Source organism: Ciconia boyciana, chromosome 1 (genome assembly GCF_034638445.1).
Source record: "Ciconia boyciana chromosome 1, ASM3463844v1, whole genome shotgun sequence".
Lineage (NCBI taxonomy): Eukaryota > Metazoa > Chordata > Aves > Ciconiiformes > Ciconiidae > Ciconia > Ciconia boyciana.
Window position 1 is genome coordinate 174,810,795 of NC_132934.1, and position 18,938 is coordinate 174,829,732.

The 18,938-nt window shown below is 41.4% G+C and overlaps 1 protein-coding gene across 23 annotated transcripts in view; it reads left to right on the forward strand.

Annotated features, from left to right (window-relative positions):
* Window positions 1-18,938, forward strand: part of KLF12 (KLF transcription factor 12) — a 258,752-nt gene that overhangs the window by 168,900 nt on the left and 70,914 nt on the right. For 21 of the 23 annotated variants that reach the window (XM_072850068.1, XM_072850073.1, XM_072850064.1 and 18 more), the window contains 2 exons: window positions 2,392-2,527; window positions 15,177-15,236. In XM_072850068.1, coding sequence (XP_072706169.1) covers window positions 2,392-2,527; window positions 15,177-15,236 — 196 coding nt within the window. The remainder of the gene's footprint in view (window positions 1-2,391; window positions 2,528-15,176; window positions 15,237-18,938) is intronic. The other 2 variants (XM_072850063.1, XM_072850077.1) reach the window with 1 other exon arrangement.

Here is an 18,938-nt window from a genome sequence, read left to right on the forward strand (position 1 = left end):
TAAGACATAATTTAAAATTTAAGACCAACTTTCCCTTGAGTCATCACTCATTTGGAAATCGAATCTTTACCTCTTTCCCAAAATCTTTCACAAATCTTTCCCAAATCTTTCCCAACTTTCCCTTGAGTCATCACCCATTTCTTTTCGGTAGCCCAGCTATCCATCAGTGCTACTTTTATGGCTGCACAGCTCCTGGAGTATCTACAGCCCTCCCATTCTTCAGTGTAACTCACACCCTTTTCTAGAGTCAGTGAAAACGGAAACGTAAGAAACTGTGACTTTTGGAGCTGCTGTCTAGCCATAGGCCCGCTGAACTGTTCATGATCTCTAAAGGGAGCCTTTGATACCTGTTGTCCAGGGCTGTGGTTAGCCAGAGCTGAGTAGGGATGACAGCTACCTTTCTTGAAAAGCACGTCGCAAGACCCAGAAAGTCTCCTATCTCTGATGCTGCAGTACAGGAGAGCTCAAGCTAACAAACTCAACAGTTAGCTTTTTAAATAAATAATCTTGGATACCCCTATTTCATCTGGCCAAACAAAACAAACACATATTTAAACAAATCTCTTTGCCTGTCTTCCCCTTCCCGCTCCTCCCTTGCAGGGTCAGGCGTCTCTCCAGTTTTGCTCTACTCCAGCTGCTTTCAGTGTCTCTCTGCACTTACTAATCCTATGTGGTATTTCATGGGTGAGGAGGAATGTCTCTTTCTTTACATCACCTCCAAAGTTTGTCTCTGGGTCTGTCCCCTGACACAAGCAACCCCCAGTTCTTCTCAGGTCTATCCCAGGTCACACTTGTGCCCCATAGTCCCCCTCACACCCATCTCTTAGTTTCCTGCCCCTGCCCATATGCGGGTTGTGCTTACTTCTCTTTGGAGGGCAGCAGCCAGGATAAGAGGGAAGGCAGGTAGCCTACCTTTCTGCTCTCCTTTCCTTTCCCATCTCTTTTTGGCACAAAACATAACTCCGGTAGGTTGATCTTGGCTGGCTGCCAGACACCCACCCAGCTGCTCTCACACTCTCTCTCCTCAATGGGACAAGGGGAGAAAATAAGGTGGAAGAGCTCATGGGTTGAGATAAAGACAGGGAGATCACTCACCAATTACTGTCACGGGCAAAACAAACTTGACTTGGGGAAAATTAATTTAATTTATTGCCAATTAAAAGTAGATTAGGATGGTAAGGACCAACCCCCCATCCCCTTTTTCCCGGGCTCAACTTCAGTCCTTCATTCACGGGGACGAGGAATGGGAGCTCTGGTCAGTCCATAACAGCTCCTCTCTGCTGTTCCTTCTCCTCATGCGGTTCCCCTGCTCCAGCGTGGTCTCTTCAGGTGAAGGCGAATCTCTGCTCCACCATGGAGCAGCACATCCTCCCCTCCTTCCCCTCTCACCTTGGAGTCTGCAGGGCTGTTTCTCACACTTTCTTCCTCGCTCTGCCTGTGTGGCATTTTTTTTGCCCTTTCCTAAACCTCTTTTCCCTGAGGTGCCCCCATCTTGGCTGAGGGGCTCAGCCGTGCCCTGGGGTGGGTCCCTTGGAGCCGGCTGGAACCGGCTGTGTCCGGCATGGGGCAGCCCTGGCCTCTCCTCACAGAGGCCCCTGCAGCCCCCGCTGCCAGCGCCTGGGCACCTGCACCCAGTGCATTGCCATACAGTATGGATGGATGCTGTACAGTATGGATACTATAAGCTGTGGGTGCACAAAACAATCCTGCAATTCTTGGTCTTCAGCTGTTCGTAAGACCTGAGACTATGTGACTTTAAAAAAAAAAAATCTGCCTAAGCCTACCCGACATCAGAAAGTGAGTTGCCTGTGTGAAGTTACATGCAGTGGCTTTGCCACATGTAATGTGGAGGGAAGGCTCCTTCAGAGGTTGACACTGGTGTTGAATTGAGTCAGAAATCAATACAACTGAGGGGGTTTTGACACCTACCTTTTAGTTAACGAGTGACATGGGTCCCAGCCTGGTATCTCATGATGGACAGTCGAAATCAAAGATTGCTCCTGAAATTTTGCTGTAAAATGTACTCTCGAGTGTGCTGTGTTGTGCAAAGCGGACATAGTCCTTTCTCTTTGCTTTCTGAAGACGTCCAGAATAAGTAACTTGAGGGTCAACTGAGTTTTTGATGATATTATATGTGCAGTTTTATTTCAGGTCCGCCGAATGCGTTGGTGTAGCCTGTGTGTGTTCGCACGCCTGCATGCCGCTGGAAATGCTCGCGCCTCGCGGTAGCGCCGCGAGATGCCTTTGCGAATCCATCACCTGATTTGGGAAGCTCAGCACAAGCGGTGCCATCCGGCCCGAGCGAGCGGATGTGTTGTGCACCCTGATGGTGTTCTGGGACGAGATTAATTTCAGCATGCTCATATTAATCCATTATATGTCTCTTTCCAGCACAAATGGACCCCCGAGGCCTATCTCCCAGACAAATTAAAAGTGACAGTGATGATGACGACCTGCCAAATGTGACCTTAGATAGCGTTAATGAAACTGGATCTACAGCGCTCTCCATAGCCAGAGCAGTACAAGAGTAAGTATCGCATTCCCAGAGCGAGAGGAGTGTTGCCGAGGTGCTCCCTGGCCGATGGAGGCACCGGCCCTCGGCAGCACTGGAGGGGTGTCCCCAGCTCCGGGCCGGCATACCTGCCAGCATCTCTTCTGTGTAGCTTCGTTCCCTTTAGGAAGAGATGGCTGTATCTCTCGTCTCGCTCTGATTCTCTTTTCCTTTCTTTCTCTCCGTCCTCATTATTAGGTAAAGTTTAAAAATGAAATTGTTTCTTCCCCTTTATTTACTTGCAAAGCTTGCAGTGTTTTTATATCCTCTCCAGAGGGAGACCGGATTAGACTTTCACTCAAAAACCATGGAATTTTTTCTTGACTGAAAGCAGCATCAAGTTCCTTCTAGTTGCTGTCAAATAGGAACTACCTGCATTTCTGCTGAAGGACAATGTCATTGAAAGGAAATTAGCGAGGGGCTTTGAACAGTTTTTCCATTGCTATTATTTTTCTGTGTACTTCTACTCACTGAATGGACAAATAATTTCTTAATGTAATGTCTGTATTGCTTGTTTAAAAAAAGAAAAAGTTTATTATGAACATTAGCAATTCTGTAGATGCATGAGCTTGCTCAGTCACTGTAGCAGCTGGAAGGGAACCAACTGTGAGGTAAATAAGTATTAACATCCCCGTTTTATAGGTGAGGAAAATGAGGTTATGCGTAAAGGTCACCCTGTAGGTCTGAAGCAGAGCTGGAAATAGAACTAGAGCCTCCAGGCACTGAAGCCTGTGCTAGACCCACAAAACACATTACTTTATCTGAGTGGTTCAAAATATGGGCATTCTGGATGTTATTAAATAGGAAGGGATATAATAAAGGCCATTAGACATTGTTATTACATAATTTATTATAGATGCTTTTTAAATGTCTTACCTAAAAGTACTGAGTTTTGTTTTGTTTTCCTGGCCGTTAGTAGCCAAAAGTGCTGACATTTCCAAAGCAATGTCTTATTTGCTTAGAGGAAACAAAGCTGTGTTTGAGGGGGAACTATTTTTGGGGGGTTTTCACCACACATCCACTAATTCATTTTGTAGTCAAGCGGAATAACCTCAAACCTATATTCCCCTTAAGCAGAGGGAGTTCTCTATGGGCACGGCAAGGCGTTGGCTCTCACCATAATTAGCATGCTCCCCTTCTGACCGTGATAAAGGAAGGGAAAGTTTCTTCACCAGTGACACTATTGCTGAATAGACAGGCCGCACACATATTTTGAATTCGCTAGTTACAACACCAGGCCCTGAAGTGCTAAGTATTTTTTTCTCAGTTTATAGCACACATAATAAGCCAGAAAAATAAAACAACCTGTCGTGATTTTGCACTCAATGGTTCTGTCTAATTAATGAAAAGAGGAAGCATGGGGTGCTAGCAAATACTTCTAACATATGACTGGCAGGCAGATACTATTCTCTGTGATTGATATTGCTTGGCCACTTAGAGACTTGGTCAAACCATGAAAAGCTTTTTTAGCTTTTCCACAATGCATTCCACAGTTTGTAAATCTGTTGAATATTACATGGCTGGCTCTGGAGCTTAAGAATTAAATTAAGAAATTTAATAATATAACATCAACTCATCCTTGTTACAGGTTTTATTTAAACAGTAATCTGTTAGTTTATTTCAAAAGCCCCATTAGGAAAATCTAATTTGACTGTGATCTGCAGTTTGTCTTCTTTTTTACTTCATTCTCAATCACAGACCCCACACATACAGCTGCTGAGCCGAAAAGAGACGTTAGCACATTATACCGACTCCACTCAATCCATTTCTTTCTGGTCTATAATATAGTGCCTTACAGGCAGGCCCTATTCTTAATTTAGGCGTCTAACGTGTACCTTAATATTAGACATTTAGCAAAGCCGTCCACCGATAATAAAAGCCCGCATTCTACGTACCCTTGTTGCAGAGAGGAAAGTGCCTTTGAAGCCTTCCAAAGGGAGATCCTGTGTGCTCAATTTCAGCATCTAAACTTAGCAGACAGGAATTTCCTCTGAGGACGTGGAAAGGCACCTACTGTTCTGCTGAATAGCCAGGCAGCGTAGGGGCATGCATAGAAAGACTGCTTCAGTAGGCAGTAAAGCGTAGGTCTAAGCCAAGTGTCTAAGTGAGGTAGGCTGGACCTCAGAGTCTAGAATACTGTCCCATAGAGTGTGTTCTTTCTTAAGTGAGCTTGTAAGCTCTCTCTTGTGAATAGTTGTACAGTTAACAACAAAAAATAACTTCTTGCTGAGAGACAGTCTTCTCTTCTTGTGGGATACTGGCTGGGAAGTACAGCATGGCACCTCCCAAGGGATGGCAGCATCCTTTCCTTCAATACCAGATTGCTGTGTGCAATCTTGTCTTTGTTAATCAAAATACCAATCCTAGTGTGTAGATGCTGATGGCAGGTGCAAGACAACAGTTGACCTTTTTCTGGTTGGTTTTCAGGCATGTTTTAAATTGTCCTGCATAAGGATTATAAATATATATATGTATGTATATATATATTTGCTATTGCCGCCTATTCTCCAGGAGCAGAAAGGGATTTCAAATACCCTGTGGTAGGTATTTGCTTTGGGTCGGTCCTGTGCAGCCCCTCACGCAATGTGTGGGGCTGTGGGGCATTGCCTTGGTGAGTCACTCCTGACTTTCCCTGTGTGCTGTCGGTGGGGTTCAGGATTCATCTTGCGTAGTTAGACATCTGCAATGTAGGTATCTGCGTCCGAGCTAGTTACCTCACCTCCCTGCATACGGGCCAGATAGCAGTTGGTGTGTCCAGGTGGTAATTCTTTTGACCTATTCTAGCTGTCTAATTTAGGGAGAGAGAGAGACTCAAGCCCACGAGCGCCTGTTCCTCTCCATTGACTGCAGGCGGTGCAGACAGCTGCCTGGGACACACGTGTCAGCACTGCAGATCGCTGGTGTGAGGTGAGGGTAAGGCAATCCACAGTGCCTGACTGGGGAGTCAGCGTGCCAGAAGCTGGGAGTGACAGGACGATGCTGAATGGTCCGACATCTTCCCTTGGACCTAAATCTGCCAGGTGGGGTTAGCAATGCCAAGGTTTTAACCACGAGCTGAAGGAAATCAACTAGTCAGTGTTTGGGGAGGAACTGTTTTTTTAATACATCCGTTTTTAAACTTGTTGTCTTGGAAATTAGCCTTATGTGGCTGGGTCGTAGGACAGTCTGGAATGTCTATATGAAAGCTTTGCTTTTCATGTCCTCTAAAACTGGAAGGCATCCTCCTGTGTTGCTGCTTTGTTTCAGGTCCACTATAGTCTTACAAGAAAGAAATTCTTACCAGTAAAAATTGTGACAATCAGACACAAAGAGCCACATGTTTGGCATTAGTTCTTATTTACTTAAATGGAATGTAATTTGCTTGCATATTTGTAAAATAACCAAGTAAAACTATTTTTTTCTCAGGGAAATTGCCTTCTTGCTGCTAGCTTTATGTTGGCTGAGCTTCCAGACTTCTCAGTAGTTCTTTTGGAATGACTTCATAGTCCCTCTTCAGTTCAGCAAACCCAATCAATAATGTAAAGTTACAGATAAACAAAGTCATTATTTCAAGCAGGGTACTTTGGTGAAATTTCTTTATGTGACAGTGCTGCTTTATGGCAGTTGCTATGCCTTACCATAATATGGATGAAGAATAATTTATTAATCTCAGATAATACGCTCTGGCTGATAATAAATATTGCAGCAATATGTAGATTTCAGTGCACTTTGCATTGTAAGCAGCATTTCATCCTTTTTGTAGCATGTTTTACAAACTCATTTTGACATGTAGCTCTCTTAACAAAGAGCAGATTTGCCTCTATATGCCTGACACCACTGATGCTTATTACACAACAAGAATAACGTCATATATTCAGGGTCAAATCTCAGATACGCTCTAGAAATCTTTATGAAGCCAAGGGTAGAGAAGGCATTAGTCAAGCCCTAGAAGACCAGTAAAACTTTTTAAGGGCACCCCTCGGAGGCAGTGTGCTGTTCCATCAGCCTGGCAGCCCTTCCATCCTTAGGTAGCCCTGATGCAGTGGGGTTCAGGAGCCATCTCCATGCTACATTGTAATGCAAACCCTGAACAGGGCATTCATCTCCTTCTTTCCCTGCACACTTGCGCAGTAAAATACATTACTTTACAGCATGCAGCTTTCTCTCCCTGAACACATGCAACATAAGATCTCCTCCTTGCAGAGGCTGAGGGCAGAAGCGGGAGAGGCAGAGGGTGATTTTTAGCATGAACTTTTGATTAGTGTGTCGGTAAAAATCCAAAGATCCAGAAATTTCTCCTTCTCTAGACTTTTTTCTCCTTAGGGAGTGTAGGTGGAGGGAACGCCTTTGACGAAATCGTTTTTTCTTTCAAATAATGTCAAGGAGAACATGGACTGTGCATATACATGGATGATACTGAAGGTGGCTTCTTATTTTTCCAGGGTGGTGGAGAGATAGAAAATTCAGAGAGGAAATCCTGAATACTTGCAGTTATAGCTGCAGTTAATTCATAGAAATGTGATTTGTCATTTGGATGTGACCATGGTGACCTTTAGCGTGAACTCTTTGCGCTGAGCTGGGTGCCGCTGAGTGCTTGTATGAAAATGAGATTAGGGGCTTTGACCCTACTCTTCCTTCTCTTTGGCTACATTATGTGATCGATACATTGATACTACTGTGATCATCCTACTTTATTTTTAAATTCTGCTGGCTTTTATTATTGCAATACAGTGGAAGATAGTTTTGGATACTGCACTAGTGAAAAAGAAATTCCACAGCAGACAGACAGCATAGCCACAGTACCAATGTACTCTCTTAAATTGGTATGTATTTTTCAAGTCTGATTTTTTCTCCTTAGATGTCTTTTTTCCTCCCTCCTCTTCTTCAATGTAAATCAACTTCTGTGGTTGATTTTTATCTCTTTTGAGGTTTATAACTGTGTTCCCATCAGCCATTCATTTTCTACACTGATACCGTCTGTTTTCCTGCTTCAGCTGCAGTCATTACTACCATTGTGCTATTCGTTATAGGGAACCTTCACCTCAGTTTTTTCTTCTAGTTACAGACAAAATACTTTGTCCTGAGTCTCCAAGAAACATAAGCGAGGGTGTTTTGGCAGTACTTGTGTGAACTTTGCTTCTCTCTTCTCTGGTACATCCGCCTTCCGTGAACAAATGCTCATTTTAAAACTGGCACACAATTGGATGGTGATTTTACAGATGGAGAACTGACTAGTGCTGGTCCAGAATTTCTCAATAAAGTGTTTTTTTCACTGGAGAATGCTAATTTGTTTAAAGCAAAATCGTGGGAATACATCAGTTTCAATTTTACTTTTCTCATGAAGATTTCCCAAGTCTGGGATGCGTTTTTCCATTGCAGTAAGGCTTTAGAGCAGAAGCTTGCATGGTTGCTGCAATGCTCCTGGGGGGAAATTGGACCCCAAACTCAGAAAGCAGAATGGCCTGTGGGCCTCCCACCTCCCCACAGGCTGTTATGCCGTGGGGCTTCTCCTCAGCCTCCTCAAGAGTCGCTCTACAAACTGAAATGACTTATTAAACATTAAGAGAGAGAGAGAGAGAGAGGTGTATACGCAGGTATGTAAGTGAAAGAAACTGGTGACATAGAGCCCCATAAGGCAGGCAGTCATCTGTATTATGGTTGATGCCCCCACTGTGTCATTATTTCAGGGATGTTTCTGTTCTAGTTTTGTTTTATTTTTTTCAACAGTCTCAGATATGTATCCTGTGGCGGAAAAGAAAAGGTTTCTGCAGTGAAAAGTGTTTATGGGTCGGAAGTTGGCTAGTGACCCAAGGGCACCATTGAGCTGGCAGAGCTGCGCTGTGTGGAGCTAGCTTAGGGAACCTCTGGGCAGTACTGGACTGTCCAGTTTGGACATATCCTTGCAGCAAGGTTCATCTCTCACAATGTAATCTATCTAAAAGTTAGACTCAAGTATTTTGGATTTCATCAGTGGAGAGATGTCCATGCTTCTAGGTCCAATCATCTCATCAGTTCTGATCATCTACCTTTTGGAGATGCCTGCCTTCCCCAGTGTTTATAAAGGAGCCTAGACAAATGGCTTAGGGAGAGTGATAAACCTTAACATTGCTGAAGTTATATATGAGGAATCCCCTGCTACGTGATTTTCTAAGGCCGTGCTGGAAGTCTGTGACTCAAGAAGAAACTAAATCAGTACATCTAAACTTTGGGCCTATGCAACTACTACAGGTGTGATTTCTCCTACCTACATGCGGTTCAGATAAGCCGCTAAAGAAGTACTGGCTTCTTCTACAGTGTATTTATATGGCACTTTACAAACTTTCTTCTGTTAGAATTTCAATTCTCAGAATCCTCTGTATGTAAAAATGAATGTGCCTAAAGCTGTACTAAGGACTTTAACTGCAAGAGCTTGAAAGCCCTATATACCCTTGGAAATTGCTCTTCAGGCATTAACTATGAGCCTTTGGTTTCAGTAATCCAAATGGACCTATACTATTCTAAAAAGATTCTTTTTTTTTTTTTTTTTTTTTTGCATATGCGATATTTTACCCAAAAAAAGTTTAATAACTTGACAGTTGGGCAGTAAAATCAAAGGATGACATTCTGTGCATGCACAGAGATTCTAGGATTTTTGGTGTGGAAATTTGCCGGTATATGTCCCAGAGCCTTTTGCCAGGATAACAGATTTCCCATCAGCCAGCTATCATTAGGAACAAGTGCCAGGTGGACGGCAACTGTAAATCAAAAGCAGCTTCTACAAAGAAATTGACATCACTGCCTGCTTTGAAAGGATGGTATTGCTTCAGTGACAGTCTATTAGGAGATAGGGATATTGTCAAATTGTTCCCTGAAGAAAGCTAATTTGAAAATAAAAATGCTTTTAGCTTGGTCTACACAAAATTATGTTTTCCTATCTCCTCTATAACAGTAAATTACCATGACTATTGAGTAGATGAATCTAGAGCAAGGACATATTGCCATTAGGATGTCTGTTCTCTTTCTTTTGAATCACTTTGAAGTGCTAGACATTGCTCTTCAATACGTATTTTATCTCACCATTGCTAGGAGTAATATTTTCCTTTTAAGAGAAATATTTAAATTAAATGCATAATAAGCTGGAAGAACCAAGGAATCCTGGCTCTGCTAAAGTCCAGAGGAGTTTTACCATTAACTTCATTGGGTCTAACAATTAATCTTAAAACTGTAACAGAAGTCTGGATGCTAAAAAGAAAAAGAATAACTCAACACTTAGGCTATTTTGGGGACCAGCATGGTGCAGCAAGAGAGGTATTTGTAATGTGTAGGGGTTCATAGATACTTTTCTGTATGTCTCTTTCATTACCTTTATCCATCACAAGCAAACTTTCAAAGATCTTGTTTCCCAGCTTCAGTTCAGTGTCTATATTGAAGCATCTCATATAATTATCTTCTCAAAAATAGATTAAATTTGTTAATTAATTTAAATTTTAGTCTAAGAAGTGCCAGTCATTTCAAGGTAGTTATCAAACTTTGCCATTATTGGGATTTTACATTACTAAACGTGTTTACACAAATGTGCTTTGGAATAAAATGCCCCAAAACAATAGTGTATGATTATAATTCATATAGCGCTTTTTATCTTTGGAGTGCTTTGCAAACATTAACTAATTAAATGGTACAGGTCCCCTGTGTGTTCAAATATTATAATTATCCGCAGGTTAGTGACTTGCTCAAGGCCATGCAGCAAAGCAGAGGATGAGCTGGGATCAGGAACGTCTGCCTTCTAGTCCCATGCTTAATCCACTACAATGTGTTGCTCCAGAGTGAAGCTTGAGTCATTAGTGGTTAGATATGTGAAATGCATTTTATTGATAGGGAGGCAGGCATTGTGTAATTGCTTGAAGAGCATGACACCGAAGAATGAATTATAAATAACATTATGCATTACTGCTACCCAGTTAGCAGTTTGTACACCTATTTGGCAGCTGTTTCCCCAGTGATACGTTATTCAGCTTTTTCTGTTTTTTCTTTCTAAATCAGCACAGAAAGCAGAAGCAGAGCTATGTGCATTAAGAAATTCAGAGCTGTAGCAAATACTCATCAGTGCGGATTAGATAGCAGAACACTGCCAGAAAAAGCCACAATAAAACTACCTCAGTGAACTGCTACCTTGACTTACTGATAAGAAAAAGAAAGAGCATTGTCCTCTGCTGTCACTTGAGCCAAAATTACTTCTTTTTTCATTATCTAGATCAGATAAGGTTTTATCTTTCCTTTTCCATAAGGCAGTTCCTGTGATTTTGTGACAGACAAACATGCAGAACAATTAAATCTTAATAGCAGTGCTTATACTGATTTATGGAAAAGTGTTTCCTGAGTGTTTAGATCAATGCATGCAAAACCACAAAAAAGTTGTGTAGGTCACAGGTATGTAAACTGCATGCAAAGGAGGGCACTATTAAGAGGGGAACACTGTTTAGCAAGCCATAATTGAGTGAGCATGTGAATACAGGGTTCTTAAAGAAAACAAAAACCATTTCTTCTGCCATTTTTCTTTTTCCTGCACAATGGGAAAAGATTGTGCTAGGTTTCCCCCTTTATTAGTTCAATCCTCTTTCACTAGTAGTGACTCCACCACAACCTCATTTCTCACAGCAAGTTCTTTTTAGGCTGGAGATAAAGAGGAGTGAAAGGAAGTTCCTGGACGATGGATATGGAAGAGTTTTTTGTGCTGAGCCCAAGTGCCAAGGAGGTGTCGATCTCCATGTGTATGTGACTGAGGACATGAGTGTTACTATTTAGAACACATAAAGAAAAGGGTAATTGGAGTTAAAGCCACCACACATATGAAGTTACTCTAGCCAAAATGAAAGGAATTGAAGCCTGAAACAAGGAGTAAAGCAACGCAGTGGCTGAGATAATAGCATCTAATCCTGAGGTGTATCAGAAGTAATGATAGTCACAGGTTTCACAGTCAAGCTGAGCACCTTCATCGTTACAGCTGTGACAAACAAAAGATGTGTCAAGAATGAAGTTTTGGGTCATGTTTTTATTTATCTACCCTTCTGGGATATACCAAGTTGCCACAGGATACAGCGGTGCAGGGAAATATGAAAAGTGAGGCAGGCAGAAAATAAGGAGGAGACCAGGGTGGATCAGAGGAGGCAGCAATGGCCAAACCACTCTTGCCTAGCATGGATCGCTAAGCTCAGGCAGTGTGGAGCAGGCTGACAGGCACTGAGGCCAGAGGCTGCCCTAAAAGGTGCTCATCCTAATGCCTGCCTACAGTGTCTGCTGCTGGCAGAAATCTCCAGCGTTGCAAACAGAGCCTGAAAAATGAAATAACCTGGAAATGAACAGAACCTGTCAGGAGGCATGGAAAGAAATACCTGCATTTATGTACTCATTAAAAGTCAGCAGGAGTTTCAATCTTGTCAAAATATCTCCCTCAATTATTTTCATTAAAAATACGATATTTAGCATAGGGCTGGGATACTGCATGATAAATCGGGGACACGCAATGCTGTCAGATAGACAGATCGCTTCACATAGAAGTCACCATGGTGTTTCTCTAAAGAAATGATGGCCGTCGCTATTTCTGTGATCAGTTGCTTATCAGGGCCGAAGAGTCAAACCATTTATAAATAAGTTCACAGGAGGAACTGGAATAATGACTCAGTCATAATATTTCAAAAGCAGAGTAACAGGATAATGTTGTATAGTAAATTATTTGCTGAAAATTATTTACTCAGCTGAACAGGTTGATTCCTTTTGCACTCAATATTTCCACTTCCGAACTACTTGCTGTCCATATCACCACATCATTTCTGAGATTCTTAGCCACTACTAAAGCATAGTCAAAATAAAATGTGTTTTTCCTCTTGCTTGAAAGGAGCTACCAAGTACATGCAGTTCTGTAACAGGTACATCCTTGTCAATATACTGCATGGCATAGAGATACTGCTATCCCCATATGCTCACAACATGCATGAAATACTGCAGGTACCCAGAACCAAGATGAACCATAACAGCACGGGCTCTTGAGACGAGGTGCAGATTGCCTGCTTTAGGGGGGTCTGGTGGAGGCGTTGTGAGGTTATAAAATAGGTGATTGGCTCCAGCAGTGTTTCAGAGCACCTACACAAGGCATCAACACTCCCAACAAAATAATCAACATAGAGTTAAATGCTCTGAAGTTCAACAGGCAGAGCAACGAGCTTCCTAGAGCTGGCTCCACTTACCTGCTAGGTACTTGGCTATGAGTCATCTCTGCTCTCTTTGGAGCTTGGGCTTCTGACCTGTAGTTGTTCATTAAAATACAGTTTGGAAAAAAATAAAGCCTTACGTTCCCAACTTTCCATTGTGGAAAATAAGAGATCAAGTACTTTGTTCTGAGCTTACCTATTTCTACCTGTTTTAAAACCCAGTGCTCTCCTCTTCGTACCAGCCTTCACTCTATTTAAAAATGTGACGGCCAGCAGCAGCAGTGGTGCAGCCGCCCACGTCTGGCATAAAAACCCAGTGGTTAGAGCACTGACTCAGGAAGCCAAATACCTACGTTTGCCAATTCTGGAATGCAAGGCTAGGATGCAAAATATATCCAGGAGTGGTCCTGCCACGTCCTTTTCCTCCACTTTTTCCTCCTACGCTTGTATTTTGGATTGGGAAGTGACTACTACAGATCGCTTTTATGCTGAATCCATGTTCTCAGGTGTGTTTTAAGCCATTTTCATAGCACAGATAAGGTTCAAGCCCCAGAGGCAAGGGTTGGGCATTTCTCCCCATGGTTTCTGGATCAGAGCAGAGGGTGGGTGGGAGGCCACAGCCATTTGGCTTTCAGGCCAAACAGAGAGGAACATAGTAAGTTCTAGGTGTCTGTGAGGTTGGCTGGAGGATGTCTAGGTGTCTTTTGCTTCAGTGCCTGGATACTGTAGGTTCTAACCAGAGTTTTAGTTGTCTGCAAAATTTCCCACTGACAAAAATTCATCATACAAATACTTATCATCCTCACCAACTGTATTTTTGCCTGCCCTATTGCTAAGTTGTTGAAAAGGGACCTTTATGAGAGGAAGTATATAAAATTTAGAGTCATGACTTCTGGGTAATGTTTTACTGTTAGTATCAGCTGTTGAAATAAATATTTTTCCAGTAAGACACAGAGATGATTATAAATTAATTGACGTGGAAGAGGGCGGTCAGTGTTATGGTTTCCACTTGCCATTTTTCCAGTGCATATTGATTTCAGTTGAGGGCTAATGGGGTAGGGGAGATTTTGTCCCAGTGCCCTTTGATTAGGTACTGATGCAACTGTGAAATAAAATCTGTACCTAGTGATACCATGGGACAGGTGTCTGAGATATGTTTCTGAAGAAGGAAGAGACTCTACATGCAGAGTGGAAAAAGAGAGTGGAAAAAAACAGTGTCAGGCTGTGACAGAGCTAATAATTTAGACTTTGAAAATTCTTTACATTTTGTCATCTCGATACTAGATTTCTGTCATTATCAGAAATTTAACATTTAACAAATGACAAAATCAAGCAAACAGTAAAGACGACCAATATTTGCTGTACACTTGAAGCAAGGAAATGTGAGAGGTTCGAAAGATGCAATGCAGAATCTTGGGAGAAAATAGATTATTTGTAGGTTTCCAAGGGCCAATGGAAAGCGCAGTTATATAAATCAAGAGAAGTTGCTTTGAAAATTTCCTTTTCACTTTCAACAATTACTATGCCAACCTGGCCATTTTAATTGAGCATTATAAAGGATCCCAAATGTTTCCAGTGCAAACGCATTCAACTGCTAGTGTGCTAAAACATTTGTATGATTCATGGTGTTATTCTAATATTTTTGCTAGTTTCTTGGGCGTTGGCCTCAGACTAATTTCATGGTACATTTGAGGTCTAAACCACAGAGAGAAGGACTGAAGGGGGTTATTCATGGACTTGGCTTTCTACAGGTTTTTCTTTTTTTTTTCCCTGACGTGGTGGAACTGTTTCCAAAAGCCAGCTGTATGATGATGCTTGTTTGAGCACATGCAGTAGATCAGAATTTGTCAGTGAAAAGGAGCATTCCACGTAGTCCAAATCCCAACACAGGAGTTTGTACAGCTATGACATTGTTTATTTGTGTTGTTCAACATTCCAAATAATATTCTAGAATATTATCTATTTTCCCTGGAGTCTCAGGTTTAAGTAAAAAGCATTAAAGGCTAGGTTTTTCAGTGATGTGTTCTGAATAATATTACTTAAGCAGCAGAATTCTAGGAACGGACGTTCGCTCCAGCGTCTATTTCCCCTTCATGCAATGTCTGCCTGCTCTAGTTTCTCGTTAATGTTTTCCTCTTGGTCACTGATTATTTTTTAATAAGAAAATATGATCCACCATGATCCAGAATTACCACTAAGTGACACCTGGGCCCTTAAGCTTTGACTCTGCTCCCATGCAAATTAATGGCAGAGCTCCTAATAACTTGCTTAGCGTTAGTTGGGACCTCTACAGAGCAATTTCAGTTTAAGAAGGAGTTTTAAGCAAATGGCAAAATCCTAAAGTCCCTTCCACACTGAGGCTATGTGCTTACTTTGCAGTAAGTGTTCCTCAAGCTTGTCTAAGTCCCCTGCAATTATTTGGGGTAACTTAAAATTCCTAATTGTCTGTGTTCAATTTCCAGAGAGAGCATGTGGGGCTGTGCCAGGTCAGCTGTTAACCCTTTTCGTTTTTTCAACTCCAGGTATGAAGCATTTTATTGTGTATTATATAATGTTCTGTTTTGTTGACAAATTCTAGTAGCAGTGCTTTTCAGCTTTCTTTCCCTCTTTATGTCATGGCTGGGGGATATGTGGGGCTGGGCAAGGTCTAGAGTTGATTTTTGCTATTGCTTTTTATATTTTGGGGCTGGGAGGGTGGTGGTGTGCATCGTGGGAAAGCTGCAATTTTTTTTTCCAAATTCCAATGACTAAAATATGAGAAGATAAAAAAATAACCTGTCTGATGTTTGGTAATGCAGTTTAAAATGTTCAAAATAGTCTACTGAAACTGAGTAACAATGTGAATCAAAATAGCTCATGTTGTAATGGGTCATTGCCAGTTACCATGAAACAGTCGAGAAGTAAAGCTGTAAAATGTAGGAAGAGGTCTTCGCAAACTTCTCCTTGCTCTTTTTTCAAGGAGGCCAAAATTTTAAAACCTTACTGTGTAATGCACCTAGTAGATGCCCTGTTTTAGAGTGCAGAGTTTATATACAAATCCAGTGGGGGCGTGACTGTGAGGTTTCAGCGAGTGTTGTGATGCCATAAGGTGCCTTGGGTTCACCTTACTTGCCCAAGTAGAAATGATGTCATATGACAGAAGGGATGTACCAATGCTGATAGGGTTCCTGTTTTTGTTGGATTCGTTGCTGGTTTTTTATTGGGTTTTAAAATAGCGTGCAATGAAACGTCCACTCTCAGTGTGCTTGCTTGCTTGGTTGTCCTCCCACCTTCTTCTATTTGTTTCATGGGCCCCTAAAAAGATTCCTTTGGAGTCGTGTGATCATCGTGTGACAAGTATAAACCCATCAACTCACTGCTTTATCTACTCTTAGTAATCCGTGGGCCCTCTATCTGTGGAGTACAGAAGCAAAAACAACTTCACACATTCAGTAAAAGCAAATAAGTTGCAGAATAAATGTAATTCTTCACATTTGTAAGTAGAGCTAAGTTTCATAATAAAAGTAAGAAGACAGCATGTTTAAGAGCAATTACACTTTGAAATTGCTAATGAGTAGTCAAATACAGAAATCATTCCTCAAGTCTACTCCTATCTCCAGCTTGCGGTTAATTGCATTACAACTGGCATATTTATATTGAAAATTTGCAGGATCTTATTACTCAAACATTATCAAAGTAGCAGCAGCAGCAACTTCTCTGTTAAAGCCAATATGAAGCTTTTAAGGTTTCCTTGGGTATGAAATGGAGATGATACGTTAAATGTTTAAAAAGTCCTTAGAATTTTCTTTGATCTGATTGAAATTATCAGTGCAACTTCAGAAATTATTCTGAAGAGCCTACTATTCTCCCAAAATGTTGTGTTTCTAAAATAAATTTATATTTCAGATACAATTTTGAATGCAGGCTCCTTTAGCTGCAATTAGCAATAACATCCTATATAATCACCAATTATATTAGCTTGTATTCTACAGGAAGCATTTTCAAGAAGGAGGTTTATGTTGTCAATTTTTTGCCCTTTTTTTAATGTTGTCAATATTTTGCTCCAAAAATTGCTCATGAATTTACATGTGGAGTTTACGCATACCATAGCAATGAATATGAGATCCTACTAATGAGGCCCCCTGAACAACATGCATGGTTAGATGTAGATGAAGATGGCATAAGTCATCTCATGTACCAATTCTAAACCACTGAAAGTTTGTTGGCTCTGACTGGAGTGAGATGAGACTGAAATGTAAGATTTTGGTGAGGCAAATAGCTGCTAATAAAAACAGAAACTTGGAAGAGAGATACAGGCTCTTCCATGTCTTTTTAAAATAAAGGACCAAATTGTTCAGGAAAGTCAAATCTGTCAAACCTCGTTTAGGCCATGTGGACCTGTCTGTAGAGTGAAAGGTGGAAATGAGGCCAATGAGATGAATATTTAAGTCAGTGGATCATTTGAAAGTATGAATTCTTATGGTGCACTTAAAACTGCTCACACTGCTAGGAGTGTTCCTCACAGCTGGTCTTGCTTTTTGGAGTACAACGCTATTGCAGTTTAGGAACAGTAACTGCTGGTCAGAAGTGAATTCTGCTACAACTAAATACAGCTATGTGAGTGTATATATTTCATTTGAATTAAATTTCATGCCTGCCCAGTTTTGGTATTTTTTTCAATTTCGTATTACTAAAGGTACCTTTTTCCACTAAATTTCAAGAAAGCTATTCTTCCATAAAATCACACTCAAAATTATGGTATTCTAGTTATGAAAGTACAGAAACATTCTTAGATATTTGATTTTCTTTGTGGTGGCGGGGGAACAGAGTGGATCACAAAGTGTTGAAGAAACATATTTTGTAGGCTCCTTTCCTTTTTGCTATTGGGCTCACGAAATCTACTAAAAGCTGTAAGTTTTACTTAAAACCAGTCCCACACAAATGTTCTGCATCTGCTGACCTCCGTGGATGGCCACAGGCTGGGACTGTTGCTCCAGTCTAACTGTCATACAGGTCTAACTGTTCTTTTCCTGTAAAATGTTAAGCATTTTGTCCATACTGCCTCCCCTGTTCCAGAAGTGCCCTGATCCACCATTTCACTGGTGATAAAGTGATATTGTGTGTGAGTTTCAGATGTTGGCGGGCACAACGTGCCTCTTTGTCCTTGGTGTCTCGCAAACGGTGCTGCTTTTGCTCTTGTGTAATTTACCCGTTCTTCTTTTTAACACCTCATTCCACAGGCTCGGCCAGATGGGAGATGTTTGGCAGCTGGAGGACCCAGATGCCAAATTCTGGAATATAGCTTTCCTGCATTGGCATGTGGGTTCGTGGCTGGCTTCTTGGCTTGCACCTCTGCTAGCTTCTTGGCTAGCTGTCTAGCTGGCCGCTGTAGCATTGCCTCTGGGGCTATGTTAGGGTCAAGCTGCTGTGGAGTAGGATGGCTTTCCTGATCTGAATTAAGCCTTTCGGACGCCATTTTCACCTTAGTTTGCTTTGACTCTCCACTATTCAAAGACGAACGTTTGCACTGTTCTGTTTTATTCCTGCTATTTGTTAAGACTAACTCGAAGCAGTAGTTCTCATTTGTCACCAATTCAAAAAGAAAATAAGCATTGCAGAGTACACTGTTTCACTTGTTAGGATTCCCATTCAGTCAGTAAGAATGTAAGGCCCAAGTCTGCACTTGCAATTCATCCCTGGAACCAAATTGTATTTACAGGGCACAAGCTTTTAAAAAAATGTATTTCTTATGTCCAGACTTTGCTTTCAACCATGAGTGCATCTAGCCTCTGTCGAACAGAAAAAAAATACACATTTGGGGAGACAATCTGGATCATTTTTAAATAAAAAGGATAAAGAATAAAGATGATGATAATAAATAGGACATTACTGGTAATAATTAAAAGTGCTGCCAGAAGAAAATGCTTGATCATCTCTTTGCCTGATTTGGAATGTTCTCATTACATATTTTAGTTTTACCTCAGGTTTTTGTTTGGTTTTTTTTTTTTTTCCCTCCCATAAATGAGGTAATGAAAAATTAATGCATCTAGGATAGCCAAAGCATTTGAAGTTATTCCCTAATCTATGCCTTTTCCTCCATGCAGCTCAGTGCATGAACGCTACTTTCAGTGGGAAAAACTGCAAAATCAGGAGGTCACTAAGACTCCGGGTACTTGAAGTAAAGTACAGATTAGTCATACCTGCTATGAAATTTTCATTCCCTCACTCAGCTGTAGTGAGAGTAT